This window comes from Nestor notabilis, unplaced genomic scaffold, assembly GCF_000696875.1.
Source record: "Nestor notabilis isolate BGI_N333 unplaced genomic scaffold, ASM69687v1 scaffold5182, whole genome shotgun sequence".
Classification (NCBI taxonomy): Eukaryota; Metazoa; Chordata; class Aves; order Psittaciformes; family Psittacidae; genus Nestor; species Nestor notabilis.
In genome coordinates this window covers 26,311-49,057 of record NW_009919532.1, presented here as the reverse complement: position 1 = coordinate 49,057, position 22,747 = coordinate 26,311, and the positions used below count along the sequence as shown (strand labels likewise).

Sequence of the window (22,747 nt, the reverse complement as noted above, 5' to 3'; positions counted from 1 at the left end):
GGAATAATTTACCTTCTATATGTCTCCAGATAAATTTCTTTATCCTTTCTATATTCCAGTGAATTCAAGCTTAATAAGACTATCTTTCACAAAGAAAAAAATCATCCACACAATTTCCAAGTGCAGCCCAGGTGTATCTTTCTCTTTAGCATTCCTGGCAAAAGAATATTCATTTTTTCTGGGGGGTTATTTATTTATTTATGTATTTTCATTCATTTATAGAATCTTAGAATGGTTTGGGTTGGAAAGGACCTTGAGATCATCAAGTTCCAACCCCCCTGCCATAAGCAGGGACACCACACACTAAACCATGTCACCCAAGGCACTCTCCAACCTGGCCTTGAACACCGCCAGGGATGGAGCATTCACAACTTCCTTGGGCAACCCATTCCAGTGCCTCACCACTCTCACAGTAAAGAACTTCTTCCTTATATCTAACCTAAACTTCCCCTGTTTAAGTTTAAACCCATTACCCCTTGTCCTACCACCACAGTCCCTAATGAAGAGTCCCTCCCCAGCATCCTTATAGGCCCCCTTCAGATACTGGAAGGCTGCTATGAGGTCTCCACGCAGCCTTCTCTTTTCCAGGCTGAACAGCCCCAACTTTCTCAGCCTGTCTCCATACAGGAGGTGCTCCAGCCCTCTTATCATCCTCGTGGCCCTCCTCTGGACTTGCTCCAACAGCTCCATGTCCTTTTTATGTTGAGGACACCAGAACTGTACACAAGACTCCAAGTGAGGTCTCACAAGAGCAGAGTAGAGGGGCAGGATCACCTCCTTTGACCTGCTGGTCACGCTTCTTTTGATACAGCCCAGGATACGGTTGGCTTTCTGGGCTGCAAGCGCACACTGAAGCCAGCTCATGTTAAGTTTCTCATCAACTAACACCCCGAAGTCCTTCTCCTCAGGGCTGCTCTGAATCTCTTCTCCACCCAGCCTGTAGCTGTGCTTGGGATTGCCCCAGCCCAGAATACAGAATATTTTAGAGATGACAAAACAAGGAAACCAGTGTTAAACTCGTTACAAATGTTGATACATTCTACAATACTGAAGCATTTTATGTAACTTGTTGTAAATGCCAGACTTACTTGGAAAAGTGATCATTCAACTTACCTGATCGTTCCAAAGATTTATATTTATTTTCTTCAAGATCATATGAAACCTTTTTCTCTTTTTTTTCATTGTGATCTTCCTTTTGATCTTCCTTTTCAGTTTCTTCTGCTGATTCTGAAATACTGCTACTGCTATCGCAGGTACTATCACTATTGTAGTACTTAAGTTTCCTTAAGGGCTGTGCACTTTCTGGCATTGAATACAGGGGCTAAAAAAAAGAAAAAAAAGAAAGAAAAAACACTCAAGAAATTAAATTCCTTCATAATCCCGAAAGAATGCCTGACTGTCACACTAGATCCCCGATTCAGGCAGGTTCATTTGTACATATTTAAAACATTCCAAATTAGATGGGAAGTTTGTCCTTAATTTTAGAATAGATGCTTAAATATTCACTACACAGTAATCCTAATCTTTCTTACATGAACAGCAGCATAACACAGTAAAGGAAAAAAAAATGCTCTATTTCAAATATAACTTATGCTACCAGACGTATTGAATTATAGTTTGAAATCATAAATCAAATGATACAGAATACATTTACAATCAGTTTCAATCCCTCACTGATATTTGCAATAACTGAAACTATAGTTTAACAGTGATCAATGTGAAGTAAAGAAATACATTGGGGAACTCTGGCTGCCATACTTTTGAAAGAGAAAGTGATTAATCCACATCCTGAAGAAAGGAGAAACTAAGAATACAGCAAGCTACACTAGCTGTGTTTGGTGTCCCATATGCACATGGGATTCAGTGTCATTGGGAATTAATCTTGTGCTATTACCAAGAATGCTGTGAGACAAAAATGGAAACATAGGAGACAGAGAAACTGATGGAAGGACAGAAACTACAAATGAAAATATTTCTTCTTCCACCTACAATCAGGCAGACAAGAAAAACGCAATATCCTCCATTTTATCTATTATCCTAAGACGACTTACGTGGTCACTTTTTTTCCCTTCACATTTTCTTTCTAGTAATTTTCTCTCAGTTATAATAACCTGTGGTGATAGCCTCATCTTCCTAGTCACCTAATAGACTCCAATTAAAACTCAGATTTAAAAAAATTAATATCATAATTTCTGAACATATTTTAGGTCAGAGTGAAATAAAGTACTCTCAGGGTGAATTTAAATTGCCCTATTATCTTAGCATAATATAATGCACCAAGATTTATTGTGAAGGGCAATAGAAAAAAGCCCCAAGATATCCTGCAAGATACACTCTTGGAGGATAACTAAACATATTCTACCTAAACTTCTATTCCAGACAACAAAGAAAAGAGATTTCTGCCATTAACTTAAAATCAACAGTATTTTTATGCAAGCCCAAGCTGTTAGACCAGATAAGGAAGAGCTGAAGAAGAATATTCCATTGAGAAGAGCCCTGGCAATCATTCAGTTACACAGGGAATATTTTGATACCTACTTGCCAAAAGGAGAAATTAAGGTGCCTCAACACTTACTGCTTTCTCAAAAATAGCTGTCTTAATCCTGATAAACTGTGTATCACAGAGATATATTAATCAGACATTCCTGATGAGTTATACAAGGTATAATAAACATTTTCAGTGAAAACTCACAGGGGCTTTAAAGTAGATCTCACTCCCACTTGTCATATACATGTTCCTCACATATTTTACGCTAAACAATAAGAACATCCTGGCTAAGACTTCACATCAAGTAACAAAGAAGAATAAAAAGAAAGGTCAAAGAAATTACAAAAGCAGTAACGAGAAATAATAGCTAGATCTCGGTTTAAACTGACCTCTTAAAATAAGAGATATTTAATTGCTTAGCAATTCTAATCACCTTGATTTTCCCCTGATGCTGACCTGATTTTTCTTTGATTAAACTCATCTGATTTTATACCAGAAGAATAAAAATAAGAATAATTGCTCTTTTCCTCTAAAATATCTGTCATTTTATTTCCTTAGTTCTTTTTCCTGCACAAACAGGTGCAATGCAATAAACATGAATAAATCGTGCAGTGCGTAAGTATAAGGTGCCCTCTAGAGGCTACAAACAAACCAGACATTCTCAGAAGGCATTTGTCATTCTAAGTAGAATTCAGTAATATTTTAATTGCAAACAAAAACACCTTCTGTGAAATTCTTGTCTTTTTTCCTACTCTGAGCTCCCAATTACAGTCAAATAAAAATAAGGCTGAAATTCCTAGCAAATATGGAAGAGTTATTACATGCAATGCTTACCCCTGTAGCCTTCGTATACAGGTATATGTATGTATGTATAAATGCCTATGTGTATATATTTATGTTTTATATTATGTTATATTTATGTGTATATATTTATGTTTCCTATGGAGGAGGATGGGGAGGAAAATGCTTTTCTCTCCTAACTATTCCAGCTGTTCTGCATAGAGTTTTCTGAGTCCTGACTGATCTTTTTTCCAAGGGAGAGAGTGTGCCCAAGGCAGAGCATCTGCCAGTAGCTTCTGCCAGCAGGCCAGCCACTGACTTTTAATGGAGGAGAGTACTCTATGACCTTCCAAAAGAATCTTTCATATTGGATAACATGACATCAAAAGTACTGTTCCCTCAGGTGTGTTTTGTCTATTAGATCTTGCATATGTTACTTCTTTGCTATGCTAATCAATCTTTATTTGTGGCATTTATGACTACAAGAAGGTGAGTATTACAGCTGGATTATTCTCTTACATGATAGATTACTGGGCAAAAGTAAATTCTACTGCCTACGTCACTCACCAGATTTCTATACAGATACATGTTTAGATAATACATATCTCACAGCAGATCCTTTACAAAAAGGTGGCTAATTAAATGCATATTATTAGCCATATGCACCTTACCCCTTACAGGAAAAAGGTGATGCTCTTTTGGTCAAGATACAAGGACCACCCGCAATGGTCATCTGTATTTCAAAGGGAGTGCATAGGATATTATGCAACCAGGGAAGGCTCCAGTCTCAAGGCTTCACTGTAGGCATGGTTTAAATGATTGAGAAGTATATCAGGACCCTGAAAAAGACGCAGGAATAGAGATCCTGCATGAAGTGCACATACTGCAAGGAAAAGAAACAATCTCCTTGGATAAGCTACTTTTATTGCCTTCCCTTTTGATTTCAGCAATCTTATGAATAGGAAAAAAAAAGTGGCAATTTTGGTCACAAGCAATTTTTTCTTTCTCCTATAATCGCAAACTATATTGTAATGGTAAAGCAGCTTGTAAGCTACAGAATCCATTTGCCAAATATAAATTAGGACCATGTCATATAGTCTCACTCAGAAATTGATCAAACTTCGTCTTAAAACTAATTAAGAAAGGCTCATCAATTTGGGCTCAGTACCCTATTAAATGTTTATGGCCTCCAGCTTGGGAACAGCTTGTGTGCAACCAGTGTAGACATAGTATAGATCAAGTCTGTGTGCACACACTCAACCAGACAGATGATCTCTGAGGGCTGCTGGGAAAAGATAGTCTTCTGGAAAAAGAGGAAATATGTGACTGAGAATGAACTTGAATTAAGTGACTCTGTGTTAAAGAACTGGGGAAAAAAAAAAATCTCAAGGAAAAGAATCCCTGAAGAATGTAGATCGAGTGTGTTACTGAGTGGACTGGATTTTCTTTTCCTCTCTTCTTTAAATGAATCTACCACTGTTAAAACACTAGCTCACAAAAATCCCCATATTTGTAATGAGGTTCGTGCAAATCTATCTTAATACCAGATTGGGTATGCAGATCCTCTTTCCAGTATGCATGCCTATAATAAGATGTAGCTCTTTGGATTCTTGCACACATCTAAAGTACCCCTGCAAGCTCAGGACAATTGTCTGCATTCAGTTTGTACAGAAATTCCCAGATTTGTACACCATGTCAGCAGAAACGTAAAATGCTGCAAAATATCTACACACATCTGCAAACAAATCCATCAGTGCTCAGGAACATAAATGTAGACTCTTCTAAGCAGACTTGACCTAAAATGTTTGCAGGATATAAGAAACATACTTATTTTAGCCAAGCCCAAGCTATTTATCTTTACTGGCTTAGAGAGATATGCAGTGTATTTAAGGCAAAGACTTGCATGAACTATGCACACAACCAGAATCCATCAAGCTAAAAATAATATACATTCACTTTAAAAGCAGATTTTGGATACGGAACTGGCTTCAAGATATACCATGCAAGAATTTTAACAAGTAAGCAAGCTACAAATAAATAATAATCATAATCAGTCCTTAGAGGCTCCATAATGCATTTTATCCGATGATCTTAAAATTCTTAATTTTGGCACTAATTGTTTAAAGATGAAAGCATTCTTTTGGGATAGGCTATGGATATAAAAATCAGATCTGAATTCTGAATACACACTGAAATCAAGCAATCTCTTGTACAACGGTTGTTGCCATGCACAATTCCTCAAAGCTGTTTAGACAGGAAAAGGAGGATCTCATATCCAGTTAAAATTTAAGTGGGATTTAGTTGGACAAATGGTTAGGCTTCTCTTCATACTTAAAAAAAAAAGGCTAATGGCAGTCTGAGGAAGAAAACTTCCACCAGGATCAGCTAATTATATTCCCCACTTAAAATTCTCAGACTTCCTCTCTACAGAGTGAAATAAAAAAATTGGTATCTAAAAATCAAATACCTTAGGTCCTCGCTGCCTGGTGCATTTTTCCATTAGTTTTTCATCATCTATTTCACACTGCTCCAGAAGATCCAAAATGTCCTCCTCCTAGAAATAGGAATTTCACTACAATTAATTCAAAGCAGGACACATCCTATCCTTCCAAAATTCAAGCACCAAGTGGTAGGAATTTGAAATTACTTTGATTACTAATTCCTGGAATAAGACTATGCATCCCTCCACAGGAGGATATAAAAGTATTTCTTCTGATGCATGCACCTCTGCGTACAATCAACATGAATAAGTCTCAACATTTATTAATGATAAAAGTCTGAAGAAATGGTTGAACAAAATTCCTGTAAAGCTGCTGGGTGATGCCAACTACAAAGATTGGAAATTATTTCTCAGATTTCAAATTAAATCACACTAGTTGGTTATTTTAAATATAACCATTTTCCTTGGCTATCAGGGAGAGGTTTTGGATGTCTTAAACTAGTGGAGCTGGTTTTATGATATCTCTCAATCCAGTCCACACAAGTGGATGAATAGGCTGGGGATATTACTGGAGGAAGAAGGAGGCAATTACCAGCTCAAAAGCAGTTTCTGCCAACCTCTGGTTTGGCCAGGGGTAAGGCTGAGGAAATGGTAAAGTAGCTTAAAGCCATTTAGCCTGTCTCCACCCTGGGTCCACTGCAGTTCATCCAGATTCAAGGATCTGGCCCACAGGCTGTACAAAGAATAACAATAAAATGATCGAAACATTATCAAGTACCATTTATTAGCCATCACACATGATTATTGTGAAACTAACCCACAAGGTCACAAAATCAAAGATAAATAACTCCTAGAGCAAATACTTCTTGTGCTGTAGTACCTTCATTCTTTTTAAAGGGTTATTCATTTCCCGTTGAAGAGAAGCTGCTCTCCCAGCAAGAAATGTCTGGAAAGCAGTGGCTAACAAACTCTCATACTTTTCAAGTAATGTCTTATCATCAGGAGGGTAAATTCGCCTAAAATAGAGGAGAAAAACTGAGTTTAAGATAGAAGCTGAGCTACCTAGCACACTAGGAACAAAAGTAATGCAGTTAATTCACAGTCTGTTCCATAATGCATACAAATCCCATCTATGACAATTATATAATATCACATCATGAAACATATACTCTGAACATTGCTCTCTAAATCTAATTTTAATTCAGTGAACACATTCATGTTTAAACCAGCAATTAGCCAGTCAAAAAAATACTATGCAGGTCATTCCAGAGATATACCAAAACTCAGTTTTACAGTGCTCTGAAATTTTAGTGGGTGTGAATGATGCATGCAGGTGTGAATGATTCATGAAATATTAACAAAATATTGCACATTAAATTCAAAGCCACAAAATAATTTGTATTGGCAGTAAAAGGACACAAAACACTGAAAATCTGAACAATTGCTTCGAGTTAATGGGCATGATGTAAAATAAAAATTGAGTATGTGCTGCACTTGAATGTTAAATCCTTCAAAATAATGAACAGGAAGAAAGAGGTACTATAAGAAAAACAATTCTTCTGGTACACAGATGTACAGGGTGACTCTGGTTTTCCACTAGAGCAGATATGCTATTATTCTCTAAATTCACAGGTAAGGAGATTATGACAATATGAGAAGCAGGACTTGGTGATTTATTCATGCTCATCAAGCAACAACGGGCTTTGAATAAAACCACTCCAATCCATTGGTCATGAATGTCTGAAACACAGCCAGAAATTACAAAGGTGGAAGACTAATTTCTAATGTATTGTAAAGGAGTAATCCATAAATTAATTCTGCCTGCGCTGTGCAAAGCATAGGTACCCTTTATGTATTGACTGGCATTATGTGACTTTTATGATTTTGTAGCCTTTTATAAACTTTTTACAATGTACAATCCAGGAAAACATCAACCTCAGAAGGCTTTGATTTAATCTACGGATGTCAGTTCAGCAATTGGCTTAGTCAACTATCTGTCTGCAAGCACAAGTAGCCCACTGATTCCAGTAGGAGTCCTGGGGTAACAAGAAAATACAAAGCTGTTCTGCCCTTTTACATGCACATATTCCTCATGAAATGAGGAATATGTGCATGTAAATATCTGCCCTTTTCTTTTTCCTAAGGAAAACAAAATATTTTTATATTTTTATTGATTTACAGTAACCAAAAAGCTAAATAACAAGACTTTTGTCTCATTTTCAGTCAAGAACTGATTAAGAAACCTAAAATGTGATTAGTTAGAAGTTAGACTTTAAAGTTATTGAAAAAGCAAAATGTATTAAAACATTATGTTTCTCTCTCTTGTAGTATAAGTAGCATGAAAATAACTGCTTCAATTTGGGGCACTTTTTTGATGTACTAGTTTAGCTCCACATCAAGAAAGGATGTAATTAAAACTGGGAATGCTACAAAGAAAGACTTTTTGTAAGCAAAACCTTAATTCGTCAAAACTGAAAACTTCACAGAAAATATTATCTGTTTAAATGAGAGTTTTACTGGGAATTATAGAACATTTGTTCCAAAAAGCAGAGATGAAGAACAGCACTAAAGGCTTTCTAACTAACTCAGAATAAAAGATGCGAAGTCAGACATCCTATGTCCTGGATGAATGTTAAAAAGAGTGGGCAAATACTCCCATCATCTCTTCCTAGCCATACTCTGCTCCCTTTTGCCAAATATTCATAGGCCTTGCTTTCACTTCTCATTGAAGCAAATATAAAGAAATAATAACAATATCATAACACAAAATTCTTGTTTTCTGGCCAATGCCTATTATAACCAACAAGTTATAATAGCTTCCTTCTGAACATATTTTACTAAGGAATCTGAAGATATTTATGTATCTTACGAAGATACAAAATCAAAATGCTAAAATATGAATACAGTCTCTCAAATGCCATTCTATCAAAAATGATGGAAGCACCAATAAATTTTCTGATCTTTTAGCAAGCTCATAGATAACCTGATCTACATATATATATTTGCTATAAATGCTTACACATAAAAATGCAAACATTATCACCTACCACATATACTTGTTTATGTTATTCCTAAAGAATGCCTTGAATACTTCCTAATAATACAGTCAAAAATAGTTACCTGTAGTTCCCCATGTGTCTATTTTCATGCTCCTCTTTGGAAATCTGTTTACGTACTTGTGCAAGCCTCTCCTTCTACAAATCAGGAAAATAAGACAATTAAAACAAAAAGCACATAATCCACAAGCAAGAAAGGGCACATTTCTTGCCTTCCTACCAGTTCTTCTTTTCTCCTTTCCAGCGTGTGGCGCTGCCTCTCCCAGTCCGAGGAACCTGGCAACAGTTTTTTCATTGAACCTTGACCATACAGCCTTTTTTGAGACTCAGCCTTCTGTTGAGCTAAATTTTTCCTTTTATCACTTGTCCTGAAACACAGATGTTATTATGTCAACCCAACGCTGCTGCAATGAGATGCACTTTCTTCTCATATGTGTCATCTGTATTTTCCAGTCGCGTGCACTTTATGATAAAAAATTATAATTGGAAACTCTCATTAAGAATTTTTTTTAATACTAACTTTTACGGCTACAATATTTTCACACATTAAGGTGTTCTTTGATGACTCTGTAGTATAGTTTACCACACAAACATCATTCTATTCATTTTCCTGAGGTGTAGATTTTTTTCCAACATATCCCAACTACAAAGTTTTCCTGTGGGATGGGGAGTATGGCTGTTGACTGTATGTGAAACTACCGCCAGCATATTTCCTATGTGGCCACATGCCATGACTACATTCCTATCCCCACTTTACAACCTGTTTGGAAAATCAATTTTTAGTAAGTACAACAATTACTATTATTACTTATTTTTTGCAAGCGCATGAGCAAGAAGAAGAAAAATCAAATCTGGGTCAATTTCAGTAGTAAAACTGCCAGCATGGGAAACATCTATATTTTGAAAATACCAAGGTGGGAAAAAAGGGTTTAATTTTCTCATAGCCCAGTTCAAATTTCAAACCAACAAACAAAAGAAGAAAACACCAAATCAAAGCAAAAGAGAGCCGGACTGAAGAGGACAAGTTTACCGTATATTGAGAAGCTTTAATGCATTTAGCAGAACGCCTTTTTTTACATCATAGTCTATTTTTTGATCAGTTCCAAAGCTCGGGGCACGATTAATCTGAAAAAACAAGACAGAAAAGACTCAGGAATGTTCAGGTTCACTGGAGACACATCTATTTTAACAGGCTTTGGAGAAACTACTCTTTCAAATATAGCAGAGATTAAGAGAATACATGTTGAGAAGCTCATTTCCGTTTCTGTTTTTATTAAAAAATAGAGAACTGAGTATCACAGGTTCTGGAGCCAGAAGATGTACCTGTCAGCCACCAAGTTATCCAGACACTTACAATGAATACCATTCAAGTACTGGTACTCTGAATAATGCAGTCTAATCCATTCCTGGTTGCTTCAAAGAGAAAATTTACCATGCAAAGTGCTGTTAAACACATTATAACAGACTATGTGCCATGCTATGGTAGTCCAGCACAGGAAGAGTTAAACTCTTTCCTAGTTTCCATTCTGAAAGTAACTTTGAATACTTCTCTAAAAAGTAACAACCATATTAGGACAGAAAGGGGCTCTAATTCAAGGTCTTCTGAAGTGTATTTAAGTAACTATTCAGATCCACCCTGCAGCAACACCTAGAGATCTGCATTACTGAATCAGTACATAGTGTGAACAACATAAAATAATTAACAATCTCAGTAACAAAAAGCTTATAAGCTAAGTACAAGATAAGAGATTTAAAATGTTACCATAAATATAAAGGAACAAGGGAAATGCAACTGAGAATCAGTAAGACTAAATCACGCACTCAAAATCCACGAGTCTCAACCAACTGCTGTATAACCACTGCCAAGCTTTGAAGCCCCTGCATAAGAACTTTATTTTTGGAAAGCTGTGAGGAAGGATAATGAAGTAGCTGCATCAACATCCCTAGGAACACCTTCCAAGCAGGTAAAAAAGTGTATACGTGAGCAATGGGTGCTAATGAGAGGCAGGAATCTTGCCTCGATAGTGAATGAGCAAGCAGTACTGGTTACAGAAGGGACAGATACTAAAGAGCTTCAGACAATAAAACTAATACCTCGTGCCCCACGCAAGTAAGAAGTGGGATACAGCTAAAGTGTTCAAAGCAGAGGGCAAAAGTAGATCATTAAAATTGTGTTGCAATACTTCAGACACATTAGAGTATCTTAGAGCCTGGACAGCTGTGGGGCAGAACTGTTTTGACTGGTGAGCCACCAACTGTCCTGTTGCTGGGTCCCAGCTGCCCCATCACTTATGGTGATAGACAAGGTACCTTTTGGCTTTGAGAATCAGCTTGTTTACTGGTTTTGCAGACAGGCTGGCAAAGTGAGCAATGAGATCTGACGTTGAAAGAAAAATCATGAAAATTCAGCAGAAATAGTGAAAATGGGTATACATACTCTTTTTCAGAAGACTTTCATCCAAATGTTTAATTGACCAACCTCCTTAGGCTGATCTGCTCATCTCCTGTCACATCACAAGGACTACATTTTTTTTTTATGTACTGCAATAGTGCAAATATTTATTGACATCCATTTTAAAAAACATGTGAATGTTCCACTTTCAGCTAAGCCAACATATAAACATTCAGAGAAATGAACACAAGGATTAAAACCCAGTTCTCCGACATTTCATTAGAGAATACTGCTGGTTGACAAGACCACAGACACACTGCATCTCATTTTTAACGTGAAGTTCAAACAAAACAACTGCATTGATTAAATACAGCTGATAACTGAAATAAAATGGAAATATTCTGATTTTGAGATACCATATTGCCTAATCCAGGAAGGATTATGTATGTTTAAAAACATATGCGTGAAGATCCAGTATGGAGCCTTATGCTTCAGTCCAGCAAATACCAAAGTACACAAAAAGCTCACTGGACTGAAAAGAGACATGAAAATCAAGCTCATATTCCATATTCAGGAGAATTATTAAACATTGAACAAAATCATATTCTGTATCATGTATTAAACTTTTTAATCTACATTAACATGTTCCAACGAAAAATATTCTTTGAAATAATGTTTTTTCATGCATTAAAAACAGGTGAACACACAGAAACAGGTTTATTAAAACTTCCAACAAATGAATTTCTACTTTTTTATGTACACTGAATCCTTAAATCCAGTGAGACTGCAGTTAGATACAGGGACTTATCTGGAATATGTAAAATGCTATGTTGGTCCAATACTGAATTCAAAGATATGCAAAGACACATGCTCACACAGCACTGATGCATAAACTTGAGAGCATAAAAAAGTGCACACTGTTGTATTTATATTTGGTTTAGGTACTTCCTAGTTTTACAACAATATGAACTACAATATTAGGCATAAATTCTGTATTACTAAAATTTTTATAAATGTGTTACTTATATGATCACCAGTGAGAATTAACACTATGAAAAGTGTAAAATAATTTAAATAACAGTTTCTCTCCTACAGAGTGAATTTTGCAAAATATCTACATCTAGCACTTCTGAACAAATGAAACCATACTGACTGTGTTTATCAAGCAGAAAATTAAAGTGGGGTTAGGAAATATATAAGAACGCATTTGAATTGGTATTATGAAATAAAATGCTATTATGAGACATAATACAATCACTCGATACTAAAGTTTCTGTCACTTTAATGCAGTCATTTAAGAGGCTGAAAAGCTATGGCATTCATAGCTAAAACTGGAGCATTGCTGTATCACCTGCATCCTCAATTTTCCGACATCCCATTGATGACTAATGTTTGAAATCCCACTACTACTGTGACCTCAGTCCTGAGGAGTAACTAGAGGGGCAGTAAAAACAGTAATCCAGTTCTGGATAGCTATTGCAAACTTGGCTTGGGACAGTATGTTTCAGGTAGCAGTAGACACAAGTCCAGTACAAATAAAATCTGAGCAACTGGGTACATCAGTTAATACATAAAAAGTTAATACATAAAAACTTAAATACATGAAGTTAATACATAAAAAGCAGGTGTGCATTTAAAGTTCATTAGTACTTCTATATTAACTATGTGTATACCCATAGATCGCTTTGGATAATTTGTCTTAAAAACTTCAAATTTTCTAAGCCGTTCTGTACAGCAACACACAGAAAAACTGCTTGACAAATAAATACAATATTCCTCTGTATAGACTCCTGGACATAATGTTTCTTACATCTATTATGTTTACAATATTGCAATTTTATCTCCTTTCTGGTGATGATACTTTAGCTTCTTCCCTTTCTATGACTTTCCAGTAACTACAGAGCTGAATTGTCCACATAAATTTTTACTTCCTCCAACTGAGATCTTCAACTTTGGTTTCATAATTAAAATTTCACTGAAAATTACAGTTTTCATATACAATTAACCAAACTGCCTGCAAGTTGTGTTAGTTAAATCAATGAATATTTGGAAAAAAAAAAATCCATCATCCTGTTACCCAATATCACTGTAAGTGAATGTTGACTCAGCTCAGCTCAGAGAGACAAGGTATGACTGAATCCAGTTATTTTGCTGAAGTTTGGTCATTTTCCACCAGCCACATTAGTGACTGAAATGCAGAACTTGATATCAAACAAGTTCTGCATAAGACTACATTTATGCAGCAGCTTTATGAAAAATAGTATCAGAGGAACAAGTGCCAATGAAATGCGATGAGATACATTTAGAAATGCACTGCTTAGAGCAGAAATACAAGAAATGCAAATACCATTACCCTATATATTTAGCTGTTTGACATCTGCATATAACTTAAGTCATGTAAGAGGCTAAATACTGACTAGAACAAAGTGTCCTGTTTTGTTATATGTGATCATGGGTAAGAATCTTGAGAAGGCTTTGGCAAAAACTTTATGTTAAGAAAATTGTATTTCCCTTAAAATATCCCTTAAAAGAAAGTACCGTCCTTTATTTTTGATGTGGCTATCCCTTGTTTCCAGACAAGATATAAGGTTGCTGATTTATCTGTAGGACAGTACTGCAGTAATCTTGATAATGTACCAGTAATACTGTCACAATAGGTATTCAAAATAATCTGGTTACCAAAGCATTGTATAAGCATCTGTTGGCTGAGAAACGATTATTTAATGTTCAGTGACCCGAGAACCAGGACATACACATGACTAGGTTGTGTTAATATAACATTAGTACTTTTAGCAGGAGGGCACATCTTGAATACAGCTGACAAAAACAGGATTGCATGAGAGGCCCCAAAAGTACAAGCAAATAATGAGAGCAAAGGCCTTGAAAATCCAGAGATTCTGAGATATACACCGATCACAGCAGCCAAGCAGTGTTCACTACAGAAATGCAACCTTGTGAATTAGATAACACTGGGTCTAGGGATAACAAAGAGAACACAGAGCAGAATGGAGGAAATGTAAAACAAACCACTTACAGTAAAACTTGGAGCAATCTGAAATTGCTGGCCAGTGAATGAACAGTCAGTGTATGATGGCAGCAAATGAATAAAAATAATCCTAAGTGAAGCTAAGAGCAAAAAGGAAGAAACCTTCACCATCAACAGTGTGTTCTTCACCAGGAAAAACACAAGACCTGACAACTTGCTATAACCACCTACCCGTATTTTTTTTGAGAAGTAGACCTCTCCTGCCCTTGCTGGCCTTTGGATGTCCAAGGACATAGGCAGGGCAAGAATAATACATAAGAAAGGAGTAGATACTGGAAAGTTTGTGTATGTGAGTTTTAAGTACTTTATTAATAGGAATCGGCAATAATTGCATTCTTTGGCCTAAGATGTCCAAAGTAATTTTAAGTGGACTGATAAAGTTTTGAATAGATATTCCTAGATCAGTTACACTAAAAATTAAGTTTATGGATCCATATATAAGATGAGTTTCACCCACATAAATCACAAGACAAGTTGGGTACCCTGCACTTGAAGCAGTTATAAAAAGGTGACCTTTTTCGCCAATGATCACAACTTTGTGGTCTCAGCTGGATATAATGAGGTTGAACAAGGCTGACGTCCATCTAATAGGTTCAACTGTATGATTTTCTTACTTACATAAAATAACCTAACTTGTAAATTTTGGTCAGAAAGACTAGAACTGGATTTTCTGGGAACCAAAGAGAGATTTAGGCAATTGCTACTCAGAAAGGATGGAGGCTGGTGGGACTGCACAGATGCTTGCAAGAAACGTTTGGTGCCACAAGATGGCAATCACGCATTTCCCACAGCCCTCACTTCTGTAGAAGGTTCCGGAAGTTCAGTAGCATCAAAGAGGAGAAGATAGATCTACACTGCACCAAGGCAGTATAAACAAAAGTCACCTGAGGAAAGCAGAGTCATTATAATGTTGCATTTCTCATAACAGTTTATTAAGGTATCTTTATAATAGAAAAGCTACATGAGGTATGGAAACATGAAACTAGATTTATCATCCTAATCCTGTTCTCGCAATTTTCCCAGAACACTGGGAACAGTCAGGATCTTGTCACTGGTACTTGTTACCACTGTTAGAAAGAATGATTCACTCTTCTAAAGGGGTTTTGGAAAGAGGTAAGTGTGGAAAGCTGGGGAAAAGCCAGAACTGGATTAAGAAAAACAAACAAGCAAAAAAACCACACCACTATTATAGACAGATGTACATACACACGTGTACACAGGGTATATATATTATGTATAGTGTGCGCACTGTATGTTTGATCTTTACTAGACTACATATAGCATACATACAGTGTGCATACATATATATAATGTATGTTTCTTCTGAGAATACTGCAAAACACACAAACAAGCACAGTAAAAAACAGTGGATGAGTATAGAAACTGAATTACTAAGTTTCAAAGTTTGAAATTTCTGTTGAATTCAATGTCTAGCAAAATAAATTGAAGGATACCTGTATCACCAAACGCAGAAAAGGAAATAATTAGACTTCTGTATTTAAAAAAATAATAACCAGGTACACAACTCTAAGTCCTGAAGTATTCTACAGCAACTCAAAATACCCGAGGAGCATTTACTACTTTATGGGATCCCTCCCTCTTAAACAAAGAGTCTGCGACAGTATGATTCTCCTCTGAGACCAATTATCATAAATGGTGAGTCAAACCCCCTAAAATCTCCATGCTGCTTGTAAACATCCAAGGAGATAAAGAGATATCCTTCAGAATAGATTCACTGCACAGGTTGACTCATCTTTCATAGAAGAGGTCTGTCACCATTTGCTACAAGGCTGGGTAAAATGCGTTCACAAACCAACTTCAGTCTGTACTTAAACAACTACATACACTTACAAGCAAGCTACAGGCAAGCTATAGATGATACTCTGGAAGTGTAGAGCTAAATAAAAGGGATAGTAGGCTTTGCTTGTCAGAAACAGAAGATGGATGAAGACTAAATTCATGCCATGTGCTGCTTTTAGCTAGCACATGAAAGCCACCAAATACGCCTATGCATGGCAACAGTGAAGGAATTTTATCTTTTGCATTTTTCCTCCAGCTGTACAGCCTCCCAACCAGTTAACATCATGATATAAGACAATCTGAAAAAAGACAAGTGACCTTCATCTATATGTTATTAATAGTAGACACAATAGACAAACCACAAACATTCCTGGTTGAAAATGTGTGTGAGCACCATTTAAGCTTAACTGTGCCACTAACACATCAGAGAGGAAACATCCCTTCCAGTACATTCATGACAACTGTTTGACAGCATTTCATGTATACTGAATTAGTTTCCTCTGTTTATGTGGGTGCTTTTAAAAGCCACAGGAAAGTAAAAGAACACATATCCCCAAAAAAAGAAAATTAAGACCATACAGTCACAAAAGTTGCCAGTCATACTGCAAAGCCTCATGAAGGAAATCTATGTAGCACCTGATTGCTATAAACAATGTCCTTCAGCTACAATAACAACTGGATTAACATCACATTTCTCATTAAACTTTCATAAACATCTGAAATGCAACATTCCTTCAGGAACACAATTACATTTACCTGAGTCTACAAAAATCACTGCAAGGCAGTGTTTCCATATGGATGCTGCAGAAAAAGCACCATTTATGTACTCAACAACAGTATCTCCTGCAATGCACAGATTTTCTTTGGAAGTTTTCTTACATAGACACGGATTCAGTTGGAGGCTTTGTTAACTTTACTCTTAAAAACTTACGTTTGTTTAAAGAGGTTTACCTCTAGAAGCCATGGTTTTAGTTTTCTGTCCAGCAGAATATCAAATCCCAGGACTTCAAAGCAGACACTGTCACTTCCTGGTGCTTGCCCTGGCCTGCACATGCGATAAGCATGAAGAACATGTGGCTCTGCAACTATGAGAGTCTTCACTACTAACTCCTGTAGGGATTTTTTTCAGAGAAATTTATCAGGAGAGAAGACACCAGTATATATTGAACTAATGTGTTTCAGACTTTAATCTTTGAAATTTCATTAAAGTATCTACTAAATAAATATTTAAAATACCAAATAAATTGTCTATAATAAACTATTCCTCTGGAGTACCAGATATACTTTTAATATAGCTCTAGAGTATCTTGTTATACTTTTTATAGTACATACATACTTTTAGATATGTAATAACTTAAATTCTAAAGGCATATTGGGAACGAAGTATAGTATAGTATACCAGATCTTTACCCATTTCATTTTGCAATATAATTTTCAATAAATATGCTCAGAATCATATATACAGATAGTGCCTAAACTCTAACAATCTCAGACCTGTTCCTCTCTTAAAGACACCTGTAACATAACCACTGACTTCAGTGGTGCAGGTTCAAGTCTACAGATATATGCAACGCTGACTACAATTTTGTAAATACTCACACATAAGATTCACTTTATGCTTTAGAGAAGTCCCCAAGAATTTAAATGGGATGGTTCCTTTGTCTCATATTATTTATGTGAATAATTGTTTGAAAGGGCTTTTGTCCCTCAGAAAAAGTTCAACATTGAATTTATAATCAGTCTCTGAATTTAGTCTTTTAAAAAAGATAATCATCATTTATAGTAGTATAGTCCTTTGTGGCATGCATTGCTGAGAATTTGGACTAACTTTCAAAAAATCATTCTGGATTACAGAAGCAATTAAATTTCTAAAAATACACACAATAAAGAAAAGGCATATTAGTTTTATCTTACTGAAATATCATCCCAGAATTTGGAGACATCAAGATTATTTGTTTGCAGAAACTCAGTAAACCATTTTATGGAGCGTTTGCTTCCTTTGTCTTCTGTTTCATCCCGTTCAAAGTGTTCATTATGTTTATTGACAGAGTAGTTAGTCAGATGCATATACAATTGGCTCTGAAAAAAGAATAGGAGAAAAGACATTAAAAAAAAACCCAAACCCCAAACACTTAAACACAACTCTAGAATGGTCAATTTTCAAACTAATTAAAAGAAAAATACATTAAAGCAATAATGACATAGTTCATATTTGCAAATACACTATGTTCAGACTTAGTGTTTCTGATTCTTGGAGATTTCACTCACTGAATGTTCTAGCCACCTTATAACAAAACCTGTGCTCATATTTAAGCCATTGAAGCCAACTGATCTACTGCTCAACATCTGGTTAGGCATATATATCTGTCATTTTTACAGGTCTGTATGTAAACAAGTATCCCAAAAAAGTGAAGAGCAATTATAATAACTTACAGAATGATTACATTGCATAAGAAGCAAACAATAAAGAAGTGTTACTTTAAAAGTGCTAAAAACCACTCTGGCATCTCTTTCATAGACAATCCCACATTTCACTTTTCACTGTAGTTTATTTATTATGAGAAATGTTCTCATGATAGTGGTACTTTAAAATATCTTTTACATATAAACTCATCTGCCACGTTGATATCTGCCAAAATTGCTCATTTTTCAGTGGCTGATGGCCATACATCAGAGGGAGGTAAATTTCAAGATGTACATTACATAAGTGAGTGCTATAGTTCCTGTATGAAGTAAAATGTCACCAACAACAGATTTGTATTATCAGTTGCATGGAAAAAAAGTAATTACCTTTCCAAGTTTACAAATCATGACTTATATAGGTATTTATATGTTTGTATCCTGCAAGTACAGATTACTGTACAGATTAATTCAGCTTTCCACTTACACTACCATGATGACTGTCCTCATCACAGTGACAGTCTCTGCTACATGTGATTCCTTACTTGAGTGTAGCTGATACTCTAAGCTGACCATAAACCTTCTGTTCCAATTCCTTTTTAATAAGACAGCCAATAGGTAACACAAGCCTTCTGCTGTCATTTATCTCACTGCACTTACTCATGTTTAAAACACCTTAATGACATTCACAAAACCAATCAATTTAATTGCAGGTTAATTAACAATATATTGTATTAGCACTACAAGTCATGAATTTCTCCCATGGCTTCCAATTACTGCTTTGAGAATAATTCTGAAAACTATTGGTTTTGAGTTGTTATAACTGTCATCTTTCCATGAAATTCAAATTATTTCAGACAATACAATTACTTTTCAGACTACAAAACATGAAAGTGTTTTGTTCAACATCTGAACTAAACTTTAATCTGAAGTTATCTGGTACAATGTCACTGTGGAACAATGTCATCCAAAGAACAATGTCATTAGTGATGAAGTCAAGTTATTCCATACAATAGACAAACTACAACATGAACAGTGTGAGAACACAGAAACAACTGCCTGTTCTGTTCATCCACTCAGAGCAGATTTCAGTGCTGCTAATGCTGAGATCAGTAATGATAAAATAATATTCAAAGCAAATTATTTCAAATATAATATTGGAACGCTTCCAAATACACCACTTGTACTGGGATCCAAATTATACCTGCATTCTTCAAAGGTGCACTATGAGACAGTCACAATGCTAAGTGACAAGCAGGGAGAAGGCTCTCATGTGTTGTCTACTGCATAATTACACTGAAGCAGCTCTAAAGTATATGGCATGGAAAAGGAATGATACAGTAGCGGTGAGTACAGAGTGAGGTATAAACCCAAAATCTACTGATGCCTCCCAGTGCTTCAGATCTGTTTCTTTCTTACGAGGCATATGAGTTTTTGATCTGTGCCAGAAGAGAGGGGTTACACCTCTCAGCAGTGGGGGAGATGCAATACAGTGAAGAAAAGGGTTAAAGTGTCCAAAAACCTTAGCATGTCCCTTACCATTTCTTTCTGCAAGTTTATAGGCAACCTAAAGTTGTTAAGTACATACTCCTTTCCCTGCTGAAGCGGTCACTGACAAACAGTACCAGCAATAGATTCTCTCATACTCAGGGACTGCAGTGACCACTCTCATGCAGTGGTCTTTTTTATCACTGTTTCTCCGTTTACTGCATAGGTTCCCACACAATGGTTAAAATATTGCAGGATCCTCAGCAGAAGCTCCAGACTTCAGGGATGTTAAACAATGATCTAGCAGGAGACAAACCTTATCGCCATACCCCATCCCCAAACTGAGTCTCAGATAAACATAAAAGCAATGTAACCGTTCTTTAAGTTATGTTATTTTACCTCCTCCAAACTCTACACTGGTAAAAGAAATGTCTACATGCACAAGTAATGAATTGGTATGAACTCCAACTTACCAAATTTGAGTCACTGGGGGGGTGGTACTTTTCTGTGCCCATTCTCACTAGTCCATCATGATATAAAAATACTTTTAATGGATCACAGGAGGTGACAAGAATATACACACGTAAATCAAACTTGTAGCCTTCCATAAGAAATGGCTTGTCAAGATATTCCTGAACAATCAAGTGATCCTGAGCTTGTAACTTTTCTGCATTTCTTATTAAAGAGATCCTGGTAAAAATGAAAGCTATTTTAAAAACATGCAACTTTAACATTACTCTTCAAAATAGATTCTTGTGGTCACACAGCCAAGTAGTCAGGCTAAAGTCTACCTGCAGAAAGAGACAATCAGACATATCTGATTTGTAGGGTAGAGAAAAAGTTCTTCGTTTACCTGGTTTTTGATTTCCTTTCTTTTATGGTCTTCACTGGATGAAAAAACGCAATGAGCCACTTCAAAATAACTTTCTGCTTCCTTTGATTCAGCAACTTGTAATAACAGGTTCCCTCTACACTTACAAATTGGCAGAACGACCAGTCTCCAGCTTCTGCAATTATTCCCAATGCAGCTCTAAAAATAGGCTTCTAGTCTTTGTCACAACTTCTGCCTGAGGTACAGGCTGCAAAGAACTTTCAGTGCTAACCTGACCTAGTGATGTTTGCAAAGCAGGAGACTAATAAGTACGATTGTGGATGGCATAGATTAAGCTCCATATTTCTGTATTCCAGTTTCCTCACATCAGAATGAAAAATGATTTATATACACACACTATAAACTAGTAGTCCCTAACTACAGACTTTTAAATAACTGTAATAGTTAATATTTTTCAGTGTACAGTTATTAACCCCAAATTCCCACAGCTTTGGTGCCTTAATCTTATCCTCTATTATTTATGATACATTTTAGTGTTCTGGTGCTGTATAGTCCTACTACACTGAAGTATTTTCCAGGCATTTCTCTGAATTATGCTGCTACCTATCCCTTCAGCTTTTCTTTACCCTTATCAAGAGGACTGAAAAATCAGGAAATGGAAGTTTGAGGCACTTTACTTTTACAGTAATTCTGATATATGTAAGAACTTTAGTATATAATTAATATAATCTTGTATAAGCAAAATTATATTAAAAGCAGCAAAAGCTAAGATTGAAATATCTAAAACCAGGAAGAGAGTTGAAAATGAATTTGCCATATTTATCTCATTCCTTTTTACTGTGCAGTCCTGTCACAGGCAAAATTGTCTCAACTCAACTGCACGTCACAGCCTCTTCAGGGATATCCCTCCTCTGGCACTGGCATCACCACCTTCCATGAGTGCACCTCTAGCCATATCCCCAAAAGCATCTCCTCTGTTTCCCCTACACCTATGGCTGCCACTCAAATACGTTTGTGCTGCTCTGACTGGATGCAGCTTTGGTGTGCAATGGGGTGGTTGGGCTGCTCTCATAGCTGTGGAAGACCCTGACTTTCTCCCACATGACACCCCTGCAGCCCCCAGCCACCCAAACTCTGCCATTTATGCCAAATACAATCTCACCCCATAAGACTAAGTGCAGCAGATAAATTCACAATAAAAATAATCCTGCTCTTAAGAATTATCTGAGCTTCATCAAAAATATGCATTCTCTAATTATGCTACATTCAGAACAGCATTAAAATACCACTTCAATTTAGCATTATATTTATAATTTAGCATAATATATTATATTAGCTTTATATTTTAGCTGTTTCTGTTTGTTAAGCCTTTGTCCAATACATGAGCTTTCATACAACTTGAAATACAATCTTCTTACTAATATGCAGCTTCTGCTAATGTAAACAACACTGGATTCCACCTTTAATGGGTAAGAAGACTGAAGTTAGCTGGCAACTTACCCATGTCCCATTGCACCATTAGCTGGTTTGACTATGAAAGTTTTCTGTCTACGTTTCTTCTTCAGTTCTTTTACATAATTCTGAAACTGTGTGTATTCTGCAGGGAAGATCCATGTTCGAGGAATAAAACTATACTCCTGAGGCTGACTCTTGATCATTCTGTGAAAAAATGTCATTGAGTTAAAATCTTTCAACTACTTTGATGTTTACATACACAGGATTAAAAAGCATTTACAATAATTTGACAAGGAAACTTTGTTAGGAAAATACTGTAATATTAAAGCGAACTTCTGCACCTGTTTAAGATTAGTTAGAGCTCTGTAACATATTCATATGCATACAAAAAAAGCAGACTATCATCTTGTGCATCTTTGCTTATTATTGTACGTTATTTGCTTATTATGTTACTAGCATCCATCTCATTTCTTGGCATCTATCTCACTTCTTGGCATCCACCTCACTCCTGCTATAGCTTTTGTTCAGTTACCCAGATGATGCTAGTCCTATTCTTAGAAATATCAAACT

At 36.1% G+C, this 22,747-nt stretch overlaps 1 protein-coding gene across 1 annotated transcript in view; it reads right to left on the bottom strand.

The window, feature by feature from the left end:
- The window catches only part of TTLL7 (tubulin tyrosine ligase-like family, member 7), a 49,283-nt gene that overhangs the window by 18,699 nt on the left and 7,837 nt on the right, over positions 1–22,747 (bottom strand). Inside the window, exons 5-14 of the mRNA XM_010010268.1 lie at positions 22,223–22,381; positions 20,364–20,580; positions 17,917–18,081; positions 16,954–17,112; positions 9,795–9,889; positions 8,985–9,132; positions 8,829–8,902; positions 6,589–6,724; positions 5,736–5,822; positions 1,114–1,321 (exon numbers count right to left, since the gene is read on the bottom strand). Of these exons, the coding sequence (XP_010008570.1) occupies positions 1,114–1,321; positions 5,736–5,822; positions 6,589–6,724; positions 8,829–8,902; positions 8,985–9,132; positions 9,795–9,889; positions 16,954–17,112; positions 17,917–18,081; positions 20,364–20,580; positions 22,223–22,381 (1,448 nt within the window). The remainder of the gene's footprint in view (positions 1–1,113; positions 1,322–5,735; positions 5,823–6,588; positions 6,725–8,828; positions 8,903–8,984; positions 9,133–9,794; positions 9,890–16,953; positions 17,113–17,916; positions 18,082–20,363; positions 20,581–22,222; positions 22,382–22,747) is intronic.